The sequence below is a fragment of the Leguminivora glycinivorella genome, chromosome Z (genome assembly GCF_023078275.1).
Source record: "Leguminivora glycinivorella isolate SPB_JAAS2020 chromosome Z, LegGlyc_1.1, whole genome shotgun sequence".
Taxonomy (NCBI): Eukaryota; Metazoa; Arthropoda; class Insecta; order Lepidoptera; family Tortricidae; genus Leguminivora; species Leguminivora glycinivorella.
The window spans coordinates 20,247,048-20,266,179 of record NC_062998.1 but is presented as its reverse complement, the minus strand read 5'-3'; the positions used below and the strand labels follow the sequence as shown (position 1 = coordinate 20,266,179).

At 39.3% G+C, this 19,132-nt stretch overlaps 1 protein-coding gene across 1 annotated transcript in view; it reads right to left on the bottom strand.

Annotated features, from left to right (window-relative positions):
- Positions 1-18,407, bottom strand: part of LOC125240981 (myotubularin-related protein 9) — a 31,346-nt gene extending 12,939 nt beyond the window's left edge. The window contains exons 1-7 of the mRNA XM_048149218.1: positions 18,192-18,407; positions 17,228-17,481; positions 16,418-16,616; positions 12,819-12,975; positions 12,239-12,352; positions 11,812-11,933; positions 9,855-9,961 (exon numbers count right to left, since the gene is read on the bottom strand). Of these exons, the coding sequence (XP_048005175.1) occupies positions 9,855-9,961; positions 11,812-11,933; positions 12,239-12,352; positions 12,819-12,975; positions 16,418-16,616; positions 17,228-17,481; positions 18,192-18,338 (1,100 nt within the window). The 5' untranslated portion in view covers positions 18,339-18,407. The remainder of the gene's footprint in view (positions 1-9,854; positions 9,962-11,811; positions 11,934-12,238; positions 12,353-12,818; positions 12,976-16,417; positions 16,617-17,227; positions 17,482-18,191) is intronic.
- Between the last annotated feature and the right edge of the window lie 725 nt (positions 18,408-19,132).

Genomic DNA, 19,132 nt, shown 5'->3' with positions numbered 1-19,132 from the left:
GTTTTGGAGGAGGAAACAGTCGAGAGCGGAACCTCGATTTTTGCAGTTTTTACGCGGGATTTCGCGCCTGAGCTGCAGTTGTCCCTATCGCACCAAATTTAGGGGCGGGGCTAAGTTTTTATATACGTACACTGAAATAAAGTGATGGGAAATACTCGACTCGATAATCTAGTGATGTGAAAAGTTATCGATATACTACGTCGAAATATCGACATGCCGTGTTTGACGAACTTTTTAGTTAGAAATACGTACTATTATATGTTCATATTTAAAATTGGTGGTCCAAAAAAGACCAGTCTGCTCCGAGACCACGGGGACAATGCCGTCCTTGAAACGTCGGAGGTTAGTGTTTAAAACATAGTAAATACGCGATTAAGTCCCGTTTGCAATTTTAAATATGTGTAAAAATCGTGAAAGTTTGAATCTGTATTATATATTCTGTGGAAATACTAAGTCCATATTTTTATAAGTATAGGTAGGTAACAATTGCATACAGGTATAGGTTTATTTTATACATGCATAACTTTTCTCGTCATTGGTTTACTAGTAACAATTATAAAGTTATGCTGTATTTTACGATAGATTCAACTATTTGGTATTCGCGGTCTTTTCAGCCATTTTGCCGAAAATTTGGTATTCGGTCATCATTGTTTATTTATTACTATTCTGCCGAACACCAATTAGGTAAGTAGTTATATTAGTCATATTTATGTACTTATTTACACACAATAGAAACAGACATAATATTAATAATTTAAGTCATGTTTTAAAATATTTAAAAAAACGATGGGCCTTATTTAGTAATACATAGTTTGTTCAGGTTGGTACCAGTACCTGCCCTTAATAAGGCCCAGTGCTTATATTTCTTCTAAGTTTTATCAATCATGCCGTTTTGTATATTTTCTTCGCAGATATAGAATCAAAAAATGCCCTAAATAGTTACTTCTCTAAATAAGGCCCATCGCTCGCTTCTTAAGTTTTATAACTTTGTGTAAACATTGTGTTCATGAATTCAATCATCAATTTTTGTGATAAGTATTTATGTTACGGTCTGTCGTCTAAAACACATTTATTCAGGACTATGCACTTAGGATATGGCACTCTAAATTAGAGGGGTTCAAGTCTTAACAAGCAGTGCGTCAAGGTCAATGTGGTCAAGATAGGCAGACTTTATTTCATATTAAGTTTAAAGGGACAAAATTAGGTACTTAATTAAAGTAGTGTGTGGTAGCCTGCTGTCCTAAGGGGCAATAAATATTATAATGTATTGTGTTTACATAAACATGTATACACATGTATTGTGTATCATAAGTACTGGGCGTTTGCGGGGTCGCCTTCCACTCTGAGGCCACCACTCAAATACTGGCGCTGTTGATAGCTCATCTTTGAAGATTATATCCGATCCATCTCTATTTCCGCAGCGCTACTTCTTGGGTATCGAAGGTTGTGAACATGTGGACACATGGGCGGAATGGGCCTTATTTCATACCTGCATCAAATAAGACCCATAGTTTTTCTGTTTAATAATACTTACTTTTTACTTTTTTACTTACTGCACGAAATTTTTGAACCTTTACACTTATCAAGTTATAAAATGTACATAACATTTCGAAACTTAATAGCCGGGCCTTGTTTGCATTGACATTACATATGCCCTTAGTAGGTAGATGAAATGAGTATTACCAACGTTTTAATTCTGCGGTAACAAAAATGCTTTGCCGAAAAGTATAAATAAGATCTAAATAATAAAAGTATATAAAGTATCTATACGTTTAAATAGCCTAGGTTTAAATATAGCTGGAAAATTAGTTAAGCATTTTTATGGTTGGTATGCATGTTGGTAACCACGAAAAAATGCACATTTTATTACATTATGATTATGGTAAGTAATTAAATAATTATATAAATATTGGGGACACCTTACACAGAGCAACTTAGCCCCAAACTAAGCAAAGCTTGTACTATGGGTGCTAGGCGACGATATAGCGCAGGACACCATCGCGAGCGCAGACTTCTGGCCGAAAGGTGTGGTTTTTCGGCGATTCCGGGGCAACTTGCCGAAGCCTACACCGGGGCAAACGATGCAACGGAGCCACGCTGTTACGTCATCGCCCAAATAAATTGTTTAGTTTTAAACTTTATTGTTTGTTTTTTTTTTTTCATGTTCTTACTTACTCTTTTTTTTTCTTTTTTGTTATCTAAGTTTCGTGACGCATTGGTTTTACTGTAATGTAAACATGTTTTTACTAATACATACTTAAATAGATAACATACATACATACAATCACGCCTGTATCCCATAAAGGGGTAGGCAGAACACATGAAACTACTAAAGCTTCAGTGCCACTCTTGGCAAATAAGGGGTTGAAAGAAAACGAAACTGTGACATTGCAGTGACAGGTTGCCAGCCTCTCGCCTACGCCACAATTTAACCCATATCCCATAGATAAATACAAAACCATACTTAAATAGATAAATACATACTTATATACATAGAAAACATCCATGACTCAGGAACAAATATCTGTGCTCATTACACAAATAAATACCCTTACCGGGATTCGACGAACGACGAACGACGACGGGAATCGAAGACAACATTAAAATTAGGTAGTTAATTAAAGTACTTTGAAGTAACCTGCTGTCCTACGGGATAATAGTACATTACGATACAAGTGTGTAAAAAAGGAAGTTCGAAACGAGTGGCGATAAATTAAAACACGACCGAAGGGAGTGTTTTAAATCGACACGAGTTACGAATTTCCTTTTCGCACGTGTATCGTACGACGTTTTTCAGTACAGATGAGCCTCCGAAGTTTCGACCTGCCATATAATGAACCACTTCTCGCACTAGTGCGTAAAAAAACACCATCTGTACTAAAAATATTATAATATATATATAGGTATCCATATATTTTTATTCTTTTCCTTCTGGCGACCGTCCTTTGTCACCCATGTTTCACAACTAAAGAGTAAGACGAAATTGACGAGTGAAGATGCTCTGACTGAAACAATTACTTTTCATATTATTAATGTTTAACATTACACACAGAGCACAATCTCATCGGTAAATATTGTCAATTTTACTTTATTTCGACGTGCGTTTATCATAGCGCTCTTGAATAATACGATTTTGTAAAGAAAATATCTCCTAGATACATACTATCAATTGTGTCGCTTAGTTTCAAACTTGGGTACTTAAATCCATTCTGCTTTAAGATTGAATATATTAAAAATATATATTAACCTTGTAGCAGAATGGATTTATCCAGGTTTGAAGTTAAGCGACACAATTACGCTTAATTCGGTATGTAAGAAATACCTTATTTTTTGTTAAGTTACTGATGGGCCTTATTTCATACATGCAGCAATTTGGGAAAAGTGCACCTACTTAATGCACAATTGCACATGGACCCAATTTTTTGACCCATTTACACTTATCTAATTATAAAATGTACATAACATTTCGAGACTTTTAACCGGGCCTTATTTGTATGGAGATTACAGATGCCCTTAGTTGGTAGATGAAATGAGTGTTATATACGTTTTAATTCTATGGTAACAGAAATGCTGATATGTAAGTATAAATAAGTTTTAAATAATAAAAATATCAAAAGTATCTATACGTTTAAGTACCGATACCTAGGTTTAAATTTAGCTGGCAAATTAATTAAGCATTTTTATGGTTGGTCTTGTTCTGTGCTAAGCCTTGTATTTCTAATGCTAGGTAGGTAATATGTATATGTCGCAGTAAGATAGATAAAGCCGTTATATAGTTATAACCCTAGGGATATAATTATATGTCGTGACATAGTTAAACGAAAGCGATTAATTGCTATCTTACTAGGAATATAACTATAATACGTTACTAGTTTAGTGATATAATTATATGACTGGATTCAGTTTAGTGAAATGATTGTAGGCAGGAGTGCGGCCGTGCGGCGGAGGTATAGTTATAACCCTAGTGATATAATTATATGCCGTAACATAACGATATCACAGAAAAAGTGGCGAAAATTCAATAAATAATTATGCACGAAAACTCAACCGTGACGTGAACGACAACTGATGCCGAACGACTGCCTTGTGGTAGCGGGTAAGCTCCCGCCCCCGTCTCCGCTGCATCCCCGCACTACACTGCTACAATTATACTACTGAACTTAATCGAGTAATGTAACTATATTACTTAACTAGAGACGTATTATAATTATAATATATTATTCCTAATATATTATCCCTAGTAAGATGGTAAGGAATCGCTTTCGTTTAGCTATGTTACGGCATATAATTATATCCCTAGGGTTAATACCTCCGCCGCACCGCCGTAATCCTGGCTACAATCATTTCACTAAACTGAATCCAGTCATATAATTATATCACTAAACTAGTAACGTATTATAGTTATATTCCTAGTAAGATAGCAATTAATCGCTTTCGTTTAACTATGTTACGACATATAACTATATCCCTAGGGTTATAACTATAAAACGGCTTTATCTATCTTACTGCGACATATACACAACCCTAGAAAATTAGAAATATAAGATGCATATGTAGCTTTCCATCTGAAAAAGGTCCTTATGCTTCATATGCAATAAGATTTTGTTTGGCAGATTTTTTGTTAGAATTCTGCTAAAAAGTTCTAATTACCTTGGAACATAATCCGGTGTCTGGTAATATAATAGGTACCAAATTGTTACCTAGTTAAATTTTCCTACGCTGTCACTTCTGTCAAACATGTGCAAAAAAAAGAATAAGATTCACATACATTTTTGGTAGGTAGATACTGTCAACCAATTATGTAGAATCCTAGGCCACTCTAGAACCCTGTCGTATTGACACCGTCATTTATTTGCTACAGAAGTCAGTTTTACTTTTACTGTGAAAGGGTCTAGATTAATTGGTTGATTGTACGTACCTACTCCTATAATATGGCTTCTCTTTGAAATCGAAAAGGTTTTAGCTTTTTACATACCGAATAACTTTATTTCGCTAACAATGTGACTCTTAAAAGAAATCATCTTTTAAGATAATCACATTATGTATAAGATAAGGAATTGTTTCTACCATTCCTTAAAACATTACAAATTTGCATTTTAGTCAAATCAGTACACTTAATATCTTCACGGAGTCCAAAACATTATGCATCAGCAGGCCTAGCACATGATGGCCGCGGGAGTATATCGCCGCGAGATAGACTACCTGTCCTTATGTCATTAAATACAATTAGACAAAGACGTGTCATCTATCTCGCGGCGACATACTCCCGCGGCCATCATGTGCTAGGCCTACAGAAGTCCGAAACTAAACAAATATAGAGAGCGCTTGAGCGCGAGTAAGTACTTGTGCCGGCGGTGGACGCGGGTGTGTGCGTGCGCCACGCGCACGCACACAGGGCCTCTCTGTGGGTGCCGCCCCCGTCAGCGCGACGGCGATAAAGACCTAAAAATCTCAAATTTGAATTCGTGCTTCGGTATCGTATCCTCTTAAGAGGCAGACCTCTTATACCAAGACATTCCATCTTAGCAAGTAGAATGGGAACAGAGACGGTGTCGAAGGCCTTGGCGAGGTCAAGGAAGACTGCGGTGCACTTCTTTTTGTTATCTAGATGTCTAGCAATCATACTGGTTATTGAGTTCACCGCGTCCTCCGTTGACCTACCTTTGCGGAACCCATATTGGTTAGGTGAGAGGATATTATTACTTTCGAGATATTTCACCAGGCGAGTGTTCATAAGCCTCTCCAGGAGCTTAGAAAGCGCTGGTAGAATCGAGATTGGTCGATAGTTATTAACATCGTCTCTGTTCCCATCCTTATGTATAGGTGATATTACTGCCTGCTTAAAAGCATCTGGAAATATTCCCGATGTTAAACTTAAGTTAAGAATGTGAGTTAGTGGGCATATAATAATTTCCTTGGTTCTTTTGAGAAAGTATGTAGAAATCCCATCACATCCAGTAGCACATTGATATTTTAGGCGGTCAATGCAATGTGAGACCTCTTGTATGTCAGTAGAAAGTAGACTCATTGACTTAAGGCGACTACTACAACCAGTCTCTTTCAATAATCTAGATGCTAGATCTTTTTCAGTTAAGTTTAATTGTGATAGAGACTTTTGTGCTAGATTTGCTCCTATTTCCGCAAAAAAGGTATTAACATGATTAATAGAATCTTGATTAGTGCTGTGAGTTTGTAATAATTCATTAGGAGGCTTAGGGTCTTTTTTTAGAAAGCAAATCTTTTTAACTGAATTCCATATAGCTTTAGGATTATGTTTGTTTCTACTTAAGTCTTGTTTGTCATGGATTGTTTTGAGTCGCTTCAGGATGTTATTACACGTATTCCTATATTTTTTGTATTTGTATAGTAAATCGAGATCCTCAGGATATTTACGTACTTTCAAGTGTAGCCTATCTCTCTTTTTTATACTTCGTATTAGGCCAGGGGTGATCCAGCTTCTAAATGTAATTTGAGATCTAGGGAGAGTAAACGTCCGGGTATTATTTGAAATGACTTCTTGTAATAAGCCAATGAACAAGTTGGTTGCAAGTTCAGCGTCTGAACACCCTAAGATGGACTCCCAGTCTAGGTTATGCAAGTCCGAACAAACAGAGTTATAGTCTAAGCGAGTGATTGTGTGACGTTGGGAGGTTGTTGTTTCAAGACAGTTATTCGACGTCAGCAGAACAGGTCTGTGATCAGTTATTAAAGTATTCAAAACAATTGTGGTACTTTGATTATTGGATTTTATGATGAAATGATCCAGGCAGTTACCTTCACGTGTTGCTATAGTGTGCGCAGGTGTTAGTCCGTGGTATGCTAAAGTATTTAGATATTCATCGTAATGAGGGTCAGTGCTGTCAGGCTTGATATCAATGTTTACATCTCCAGTGACGATAATATTCGGAAAATGGGCTAAAGGCTCAAGTGTAGTATTCAATGAGGATGTAAAATTGTACAGGTTTCTAAATGAGGGGGAGCGATAAATTGCGACTATAGCTGTGGTTTGTCCCAACTTGAGTACAAGGCAGTTGGCATCATTAAAATAAGGCTCCACAGAGGACACGTGTATTTCGTTCCTTAGGTAAACCACTATACCACTATTTTGGTTCATGTTTTTATTCGTATGTATTTCATAGTAGTTTGGTAAGGTTGGTAGGTAAGGGTTGGTGCTGATCCAACATTCAGTCAAAACTATAATATCCACTCTAGAATTTATTCTATGCAATAATAGGTTCAGTTCATCAATATTTCGAGATATACTGCGTATATTTTGTGTCATTACGGTAAGAGTTTTGTTATTACATATTATTTCTTTTGCACAACATTCTGGATCACAAAACAAGGAACGCGAGACATTAACTGTGTCAATGTCTGCGAATACTTCTACTATAGTGTTAGCCGCCATCTCCCAGTAGGTATGGAGCCCAGGGCTCAGTTATATGTGAGTAGTAGCTTATTCCGTGATCCAGAGTATGCACAACTAGGTATTTGTGTTTTAAATCTGTATATGTGTCGTACTTTAAATAATGGTGTGTTGTGTGACGTGTAAGGGGAAGCAACGCGTGTGTGTAATTATTCTTATTTAGGTAACATAAAAAAAGTTTTAAGCATAGGCAGTTATAATTTGAATCTATAATAATAATATACAGGAAATAAGAATCACTTACGCTAGTTTTTATACTAACACAATTATGATGTAGTAATTTTGAGAAGAGGTATGGTCTCCGGCAGAGCTTGCATAGTCATGGTTCATTAAGTAAAAGTAGTTGGTTCTCGCTAGAGATTAGCACTTCGGATTGTCCCTGGCCCATACTTATGTAAACTCTGCCGTTCCTTGTCCATGCATGTTTACATTTTTGATTTTTGACTAATTGACGTGCCATATAAAACCATTTATTCGCCCGGTCAGTCAGAAGTTCAGAAACATAAATACTATTTTTCTCATTAAAGCCCAGAAGGGAGGTATTTAGTGTATCTTCTTTATGACTCAAGTTGTAAGCTTTTGATGCTTTTAGAAGGTTGGCTTTCTGTATAGGGTTGCTGAGTTCGATAACAATAGGTTTCGCAGTGTCCTTCTTGCCTTGGCGGTAGCAATTGCGTATGTCGCATGCCCTTAATTCAGTTCCAACAGTCTCGAATAACTTGACAGAGATCTCAAGCAGGCTGGTCTCTGATGGAGGAATATTTCTTACTAGCACACTACTAGAACGGAGCTGGCGTTGAACGTCGTCGAACTTGTTTTCAAGGTCACACACTCTCGAAGAGGTCTCTGTTTGTTTCGTTTCCAGGGAATCTATTTTGCCCAATGCTTGCTCGTGTTGTTTTGAAAGCAGGTCGAGTTTACCTACTGTTTCCTTATTCAGCACCTCAATATTTGTATTCTGAGCCTTTACTTCCAAAAGGCTATTATTTAGTTTTTCAAACTTTTGTGTTTGATCGCCGCCCACTCTCTAAACATTGACGTGAGTTCTCGTTTAAGTAGCTCGAAGTCGGGTGAGAGCGAGTCTTCGGGTTGCTTACGTTTTGAACGCATGGTAATGTTGCTTCTAGCTACTGTGGAGTCATCTGAATGCAGGTCGGACATCGAATTGCTTTTTAACGGGGAAGATTGATCTCCAGCCATGTTTATCATTGATGTAACAGCCACAAAGTATAACAGGGTAAACAAATCGCAGGAAGGTTACGTCCCTACAGTCTTTACTCACGGAATCAGATCGTAAAATATACTAATAATAGGTCCTATTTGCTATGATTGATTATAAATAATTGAGTTGCCGGTCGACACAACGTTTGTTTATCACTGCACTATTGGTTTTGCGAAGAACGTCTTAAGCGCCGTGCTAAAATGGGTGACTTACGACGTTTTGTTTTAACACTTCACCAACACTGTGTAGGACGAGTATATGTTTTTATTATGTTCAATTTTGCTTGTTTTATACACTAAACTGTCCAGATTTTATTCAAACGTCTCAGTATATCAGTTTAACTATGCAAATAGTCAAAAATAGGCACTCGATTACACGTAAAAACACCATTTTAGCGATAAATACGAGGAGCGATTTCACAAAGATGTTACTTTTAAGATGGCGGCGGTAGGAAAAGTAACCTTATTTGCTACTGTAAAGCCTGTTAGCCATGGCGTGTTCCATTTATTCACGTGCAATTTCAAATGATAATATATATCTAAATAAGTGTTACTTTCCCAATATATGCATAGATCCTTTCATTTGCAGCTGTAGTTCAAGTAAACACTCAATGAAGTCGTTAAGCCGCGTATCGACTGCGCGCGGCTGCCGCGCGAGCTGCGCCGCGCGCAATAGATACCAGGCTGCCGCGCGAGCCAACTCGATCATTGGCTCGCTCGAACGTGCCGCGCGACGAACCATTCACTGTCGGTTTTGAACGCGCGGCAAAGGAGTGTTCGCGCGCAGTTGGGACGGATGTTTGTATATTTCAGTTGGCTCACGCGGCGCGGCGCAAACATGGACAATGAAAAGTGTCGTACTTTAATTAAATTATACGGCTCTGAACAGTATCTATGGAACAGTAATGTAGTGAATATCGCAACAAATCAAAATTTTGGTTTCTTGTGAATAATATGATAAATAATTATAAATGCAGCTGCTGCACGTTTATTACGTGGTGCGTCTATGGTTGGCGAGTACAAACTCGTCGAACATTGGATCGCTTGCCGCGCGCGGCTGCCGCGCTATAGTTCAATATGGTGCCAAAAGTGGCTCGCGAGCCAAAACACTGATTTGCCGCGGTCGAACAATGCTCGCGCGGCAGCCGCGCTATATCGAGACACGCCTTTACTTGTATGTGGATTCACCCGTTAGTAATCTTCTTACCCTCGTATGGTCCTGCAGTCGGGGTTGAGTATAATCTGCACCAGCGAACACACGAGCAGCGTGGCGTCTTCGCCGCGCGTGCCGTGAACCAGCACCGGCTCAGCTTTCTGTAACATCCATCACACTACGTTACAAAGGTTACAGGGATGTCCGTAATATATTCCATACATTTAAGCCGCCATCATTGATTTTTGCCTTTGAAATCCTTTCGACATCCGATATCCCATCCTCGTCGCCACTGATAAATAAAAGAGGCGAGCCTAAGCTTAAAATCACCCTCGAATACATTTATATTATCTCGCAACTACCCCATATTCAATACCTAACAATCGGCAAATGTGAAAACGCACTAACGGTCGAGCAAACGAGGCCGGAAAATAAGGCAGTAATACCTCTGCCCATAGCTGGGCACCGTTAATCAAATAGTTAACTTCGATAATCGTTAATCCGTTACTTAAAAAGTTAACTTCGTTAATCGTTAAAGCGATATATTTCGGTAGATTTAACGGAAGTTAAAGTTAATCGATAATCCGTTAACACGTCATAAAAATAGGACTCCACTGTAGGTATTATGTATTTCTATTTACTAAGTATGCACCAAAAACCATTGCACCAAACCTGTGACGCCAATCAGTAAAAAACCGAAATGTAATAATTACGGTCTCTTCGGGGTTTTACCGCCGTTGGTTGGCTAATTCCTAGGTTTTATTTCGGGTTGGTAATTATTGGGTCATTCATGCGGTCGCGATCGTGGTGCGTCGGTTCTTCAGATTGAGATGACAACTCGATGTAGCACAATACAGCATACTGGTAAAGTAATCTAAGGCCCGCGCCGGACTCTAACTCGATGCGTCGGTTGCGCGATTTGTCTGTCATGCCTGATGATTGCACTCTATTCCCAGGTTACTGATCGATCTAGCACGCCTAATAAGATTTAGAAGATCTCGAATAAGTGATCCAAATTTAGTCGTCAATTGGTCTTTTGACTGTTTATAACCGACGCATCTGTTTTTACCGATAAAACCTAGGTTTTGCCGTACTACGGGGCTTTTACAGTAGCAGTAAGAACGTGGTTTTCGCGGCTCAGCGAGTCGCTTGGGGTGCTGGATTAACGATTAACGGACTCTATGAAATTTAACGGAAGTTAACGAATCCGTTAACATTTTTTAAAGTTAACTTAAAAGTTAATCCGTTAATCGAAATGTTAACTTCGTTAATTAACGATTAACGGATTAACGCGTTAATGCCCAGCTATGCCTCTGCCACACTATGCCCCTTGTGCTGCTCCTCGTGTTGTCGCGACGTTGCCCTCTCCGGCCACACACTGCCCTACTCGCGCGAGTAATCGACCTAGGTTGTTGCCGGCCCTTTGACTCGTGCCAAAATAGGGAGCGGTGGGCATGACGAGGAGCATGACGAGCGGCATGACGAGTAGCGCGGCCACACTATGCCTCTGCCTACTTCCCACGCCACTCGTCGAGTGTGTGGCAGCGGTATAATAGAGTAGGTGAGAGAAATTAGGGAATATCAAACAATCGCTTCCCTGGTTAAGAGAGGTCTGTTTATCATACTATATACTAATATCCATACTAATACTATAAATGGGAAAGTGTGTGTGTCTGTTTGTCCGTCTTTCACGGCAAAACGGAACGACAAATTGACGTGATTTTTTAAGGAGATAGTTGAAGAGATGGAGAGTGGCATAGCTTACTTTTTGTCTCTTTCTAACCCTCCACTTCACTATAGTGGGGGTGGACGTTTTTATGGAGTATTCCGCAAATTTAGAATTTAACGCGAGCGAAGCCGCGGGAAGAAACTAGTGATATTATAAAATTGTGCCCCACTCACAATAGCCTTTAAATCCAGCTAGAATCGATTTTTACACGTCCGATTCTGAGTAAAGCCATGTGCGTGGCGTCCTACATTGGGAGGTGCGTGGAACTACAGTAAGTACAACCTGGTGTATGTGTTGCGCCACGATGCAGGCGGTGTGTAACGCGTTGCGCACGCTCTCCGGCCAGCCGCACGACTCCAGCCGCGATATCCACTTGTCGCTCGATATCTCGCGGTCGTTGCAGGCTGACAAATAAAAAAAATAGTCTTTACAAATACTATAACACATCAAATATCATGGTACACGATGTGCGGTAGGGTAGAGCATATGATGTGAACATCAGTGGTCATCTAGCGTAGGGATTCCCAATTTTTCAGTTCACGGCGCAGTAGTAAGTTAAATTTTATCACGGTTTCACTTTTATCTTAGCCACGGTATTTGAAATAAATAGGAAACGTGATGGAAGATTGCCTTCGACGCCGGTTCTTCCTGTCTAGGGTGTCGCACCGATTGGGACTTGTGTTTCGAGATAGTTAAAGTGTCGTATTACCTTCAATAAGTTTGGCGTAGCTCTCCAGTAGCTGCTGCTGATTGTCAACGTCGTCCATCGACCTGTTGTAGATCTTCCACTGGGAGTAGTTGGAGTTGCTCTCTGTGCCGCCGCCTGAACGGAAAATATTACTACAAATGTAATGTATGTTTGTATAAAATATGAACTGTTCTCTGCATTTGCTTTAGATACATGTTTGTTATTTTTTTACTCCTTTTGGGACGTCCATAGGGACCATTCCCTATGTTACTTTAAGCCTCTTATGGTTCGGCTTGAATTTAAAATTAATTTAAGAAATATAGGGTGTTGACGCCAAGATTTTTAGTTATTAAGAATTATATTTGCAGTGCCCTTACAGGGCTCATAGCTGTGCTATACTGAAATGTACCAACTTATGTACCTATGAAAGCAATAAATGATTACTGATTAGATTACTGACGTGACAGATGACAGTGCTGCTACTTCGGTCCACACAGCCCTTCATTCCGGGCCAATATGTCGTTGAGGATGGGCTCGTCGGGCCGTGCTGCAATACTGCCTGAACCCTGCCTTATATGTTACGCTAGCTGTCTATCCCCACCTTTACTCTGCTGCTGTGAGATGGCATTCGTGCTCCTCAGGTCGTATATGATGCCCTTCATGCCCGGGCCCACGACCGCGTTGAGGATGGCCTCGTCGGGCCGGCAGCGCCGGTGCTTCGGCCCGTACAGCGGCTGCCCCGCCCGCACCAACACTGCCTGGAAAATAAACGGGACACACTTAACAGGCGGCTAAAGTAACTCCGTGGCCAAGAGTAAACCCATTTCTTATAATAAATATAATAATTTAAAAAAGTAAATTGCAGTAGGCCCAAGATAGGCCCCAATGGAAAGAACTAGAGGAGGTCTTTGCCAACCGGCACACTGAATTAAGAGATATACTCTAATTCAGAAAAAGCCAAGAGCGTGTCGGGCCACGCTCAGTAATTTTTCTCAAAAACTAGAACCTAGATAGATTTTCCTAGAAATTTTATAAAGTATTTTGTGAATTGTTTTAAACATGCTAATTAATGATGAAAATATTATATTATCTGTTTTAGCTATTATTTTGACTAAGGTGATGAGTTTGTGATGTTAGGACACCGTAATAAGCTTTTGCTTTATCATCGTTCTCCCCCCTACATGTAAAATGGGGGCTCGTGTTTTTTGAGATTTCTAAGATCCATAATATTAATATTGTCGGTAATTCTTCGTAACATGGTACAAAAGAAAATATTTTGGTTGTTTAGGTTCAGTAGTTTTTGAAAAAATACATTCAACTGCATATTTGTACTCCTTAAAAAAACAATATATCACACGCCAGCCCCCACTTTACATGAGGAATATTAAAAAATACTGCGATTATTTTACTATGCGTCAGTTGCAGTAGGCCCAAGATAGACCCCAATGGAAAGAACTAGAGGAGGTCTTTGCCAACCGGCACACTGAATTAAGAGATATACTCTAATTCAGAAAAAAGGGGCTAAATAGATAGATAGATAGAAATTGCATGTATTGAATTGTTACATGCTAATTAATGATGATATTATTCTGTTGCTAATATTTTGACTAAGGTGATGAGTTTGTGATGTTAGGACACGTAATAAGCTTTACTTTATTATCGTTCTCAGATCGTGTTTTTTGAGATTTCGAGCCATACGGTGATTCTTTGTAACATGGTAAGAAAATATTTTGGTTGTTTGTGAAAACTTTCAACTGCATATTTGTACTCCTTAAAAAAATGCCAGCCCAAAGTATGAGGAATATTAAAAAATACTGCGATTATTTTACTATGCGTCAGTTTTTAATATGTACCTACATGAAAACGTGTTAAGCTGGCTTTAAGAGACGGGACGCATTTGTTCAGCAATTTTCGCTCACGCAAGCTTTGAGGGGCTAGGCTATAATATTTCTAAATTCTAAACAGTACTCGTAAACCGCGAGGCACTATTATCTTCGTGCCAAGTTTCATCACAGTCAGTTCAGCTAATTTGCCGTGCAACAGACGAACGCATTGATATAATCAGTGTTTATCAACTATACCAATCTGTAGGTCCATATATGCCTAAGTACGAGTATACAAAACAAAACAATCTGGGGTAGATTGTTAATGACTCATAAGCTCATAACAATTGTGAGATTGTGGCACTCATATGGATATGCAATATCTGAATGTCTGCCAGATAAGGACATAATCGCTTCCACACATTAGGTGCACATACCACGCAAAATCCATACTAATATTATAAATGGGAAAGTGTGTGTATCTGTTTTATTTGTCCGTCTTTCACGGCAAAACGGAGCGACGAAATGACGTGATTTTTTAGGTGGAGATAGTTGAAAGGATGAAGAGTGACATAGGCTACTTTTTGTCTCTTTCTAATGCGAGCGAAGCCGCGGGCAAAAGCTAGTATTATATAGATACGTAATACACATGGCGATTGAACCTGATTTTTTAGCATTAAGCATATCTAAAAAAAAAGGGACAATCATAACATTTCATTTAGAAAAAATCAGGGCAGTTATGTAACAAGTATACTACTTACAAAACAAATTATACTATTCAAGTATGGTCGATTGATCACCTACATTTTCTAGCTTCCATTAATCATAGTAATGTTTCCCAATAAAAATACATGTCAAGATTATTTTCCATTTTTTCGTTTAATGATATAAGATAGCGCGGGGAACTCTCGCTTTAGCTTATTCTGTGATATTGAGTGGGCACAATCGATGTTCTGAGTTACGCAAAATGGCGTTATTAATAGGTCTAATTGCTACATGTATAGAGACAGAGAAAATTTTAAAAATGTAACAATTATACAGTTTAGCATTCAACCACTGCAAAGCACCTGAGAAAACACACCAATACAGTGTGATTATTTATTATTATTATTTGTATGTCTTACCATATCTCGGGACCATGGGGTCCCGGACTTTTGGGAGGCATGTGTGGGGCAGAAGCCAACAGCACAGAGGCCCTTTTAGACACTTTAATCTAAAGGCAAGGGATACACCTGGCGGATACCATCCCCGAGCGCACAATATGATACATCCGGAGATGGTCCCCGCCAGGTGTAAAGACTATTTCAGTGCAGCACTTTTGTGTTGCGATGGGAACTAAGGTCATAGGCTATTGTTGTGCAAGTTGGATGGACTGGATAATGGTCTATGGGGGGAGACTATCGGACACCTGCCATGACAACTAGTCTCAAGATTGTAAAAGACAGGCGGTGACTCGCCAACTCATTGAGTGGGCCCTGCAAAACGGCCGCACGCACGGTGCGACAACAGAGCAACACTTGAAGAGTGGCTGAAAGGTTGTCGAGAGGTGAGACTGCGGTAGCCAGATCCCGGTGATCCGTTCAGCAGGCCGCCGGCGTTATGACATTTTACACTTCCAACCTGGAGCATAGGTCCCGCTCTTGCGAATCCACTCTGGCCGGCCGGTTAAGGCAAGCGCAGAGGCGAGGGCTAGATGGAAGTGCCCTCTGGAATAGGGGTCCGCGGTGTCGCCACTCACCGTCAGCTCGCCACAAGCTGCCCCCGCGGGGTTATTATTATTATTATTACAAGCCTATATTGTGTCCCACTGCTGGGCAAAGGCCTCCCCCCCTTAGATTTCCACTCGTCCCGGTTCTGGGCGATCTCCGGCCAGTTGTTGAGATACACGTCCAGGTCATCCCGCCATCTCCGCCTGGGCCTGCCAGATCCTCGTCCGTTTTGCGGCATCCATACTGTGGCTACTTTAGCCCACCTCTGTGGATGCATACGGCAAACATGGCCTGCCCAGTCCCATTTCAGCTTGGCGGTCTTGACTCCAACATCAATAATGCGTGTTTTTGAGCGCAGCGTAGTGTGATTATGGATTGCATAATTATTGCAGATCATTTTAATAATTTATTGAAGATACAAGAGTAAAACAATAAGATGATAGATGAATCACTTGATGTTAAGGCATTGGCCCATGGAAACCCATGATACCAAGTGTAAACTGTGAGCAGTAAAGGAAAAAGCATAAAAAAGAAGCCAGGCAAAACAAATTCGCATATTGCAGACTCCATGTGTGACGTATTTGGAGTAACCACTGTAAGCTATAGAACTCATTTATTAAAAAAAAACATATCCTTAATACAAACTTTATAACAAGGTTCCAACATACCCCATTGTTGTGCCTATAGGAGAGAACAGGAAACCGGCCGCCTTGTCTGAATGTAGCAGCCAGAGCTAAAATATCATCATCTACACTTTTCGGCACCACCACCGCCTTTGAGTAGGCCGGGCACACGGTGTAGTTTTGATTGACTCGAGATATCCTCCACTCCTCTGTCGCCAACACTTTTGTGAATTCACCCTCTATACTGGAAAAATATATTAAATATAAAAATAGCTTTTATGTACTGAAGGTTTTTTACTTTTCATATACATTTGTACTATTTTACTTATGACCTATTTGTTATCCTAAAATATACTTTAATACTATTTTTCCATCAACAACTTCAGTCTTGTCCTCGAACATAGGCCTCTTCCAAGTCCTTCCAAGTGTATTAAATATAAATAAATATAAAATAAATATTGGGGACACCTCACACACATCAACAGCCCCAAACTAAGCAAAGCTTGTACATACTATGGGTGCTAAGTGACGATATACATACTTAATAGATAAATACATACTTATATACAAAGAAAACATCCATGACTCAGGAAAAAAAATATCTGTGCTCATCACACAAATAAATGGTCTTATTGGGATTTGAACCCAGGACCGCCGCTTAGCAGGCAGGGTCACTACCGACTGAGCCAGACCCGTCATCAACAATACAAATATAAATACAAGCAATATCTGTAAATCAATAAATAACATTTAATTACCTACCCTATTAACTTTCTCGCAAATTCTGACAGCAAGGTTTATCATAGTTTGAAGAACAAACAACACTATTTTATTATTGTCAATAAAACCACTTACCTGTATAATGTGTGCCCATTTTCCATAATTGGGTGCATATGTCTATAAAAAAATGGATAGAAAAGGCTAGGGTCTTGTAGGCCGGAGAGATTTTCCAAGGTCTGAGCCAGCATGTTCAGTTCTGCACTGGAGCTGATCTCCAGCTGGAATATCCGCAGGTCTTTGCACTTCAGGAACAAAGAGCCTCCCTGCATAATGCCATTCACAGGCTTGTTTTCCTTTTTTTCAATGCTATCTATGTTTCTATGAAGAAGCTAGAAAACCAATTCATTCCATTAACATTAAAATACACAAACAAGTTTAGTGTTGATAAAGGTAATAGAAAACATTTGCCAGTTTAGTAGTGTTGGAAGTAACATAACTACTAGATTTTGCCCGTGGCTTTACTCGCGTTAGAAAGAGACAGAAAGTAGCCTATGTCACTCTCCATCCCTTCAACTATCTCCACTTAAAAAATCACATCAATTCATCGCTCCGTTTTGCCGTGAAAGACGGACAAACAAACAGACACACACACTTTCCCATATAATATTAGTATGTATGGATTCTAAGTATAACCTCATAGGTAATTCTTTAATGTATTGTCAATGTTGTATCCAAGCCAAAAGTGCCAATTGGACAGTTGGCATAAGGATGCTCTCACAGGTTCATTTCAACCTCACGGTAAGCAACAAAGTAGGATCCTTGATTAGATTTCGCCTCATTTTAAAAATCATTATTCATAAGTTTCGTTGTTCAGGGGAAGTAAAGCGAACCTTGTTCAAATCCATCTGTCAATCGTTTTACACCAGTGGCCTGTGGGTTAGTTATACTCAGAGAGCATTCAACTGTTCTCTATAACGACATGTTTAGGGTTCTGATGGGACTCCCTAGATTCTGCAGCGCATCTGGAATGTTCGCGGACGCTAGTAGACGACTTCCATGCCTACAGACAAAAGCTACATACATGTAAACGTCAACTTACCCATAGTTCACGAACGCCTTCTTTTCGTGAACTCAAAATGAGATGATGTCCAGTGATACACACCGTTCCATCTACGTTATCCTGGTGAGGATATTTTAAAATAACACCATCCAATTTATTTATTGATATAAGCTCTATAAATTCCATTATACTATAGCAAAACAATAACTTGTTGAACTTGCTTTGTTGTCGTCTAGAAAGATAAGTACTTTTTGATGTGATAACACGTAATAATATTAAACCTATATAAGAGATAAAACTAAATATAAAAATTGATTAAAATTAGAATTTGTTTGCTTTTAGCTACAAATTAAAAAAAGGATTAATCGATTCCCTTAATCTACTTTGACGTTTTGCACTGACGTGATTTTGACAGTTGAATCGAAAATCGAAGTATTCGAATGGGTACACGTTCAAAAATCACCACAAGTTAGAATACGCACAAATCTAGAGAATTAACCGGACACAGGACATTATTCAATAAGTGTGTCCACATGAGAGGGCAAAGTTGGGGCTGGTGTCTCGCTCGCACTTGTTGCCAATGTCAACTAACAGTGAGTCAGATAAAATGTGCCGGATGAATCTAATGAGCCTTGAATCTAATGAGAATTGAAAAAAGTGCGCAAAATTAAAAAAAAATCCATGAAAGAGAACGAGAATGTGTTATAATTATAAGTTATAAATAAACTATTTTAATAATTATTCCTATTCGTGAGCGTTTCGTGAAGCATTGTGCATTCGGCTACGCACACAGACCACACAGTACTAATACCCACATTACCTACTTGTTTACGTATCCATACTAATATGGCCATATGGGAAAGTGTGTGTGTCTGTTTGTTTTTCCGTCTTTCACGGCAAAACGGAGCGACGCATTGACGCGATTTTTTAAGTGGAGATAGTTGAAGGGATGAAGAGTGACATAGGCTACTTTGTGTCTC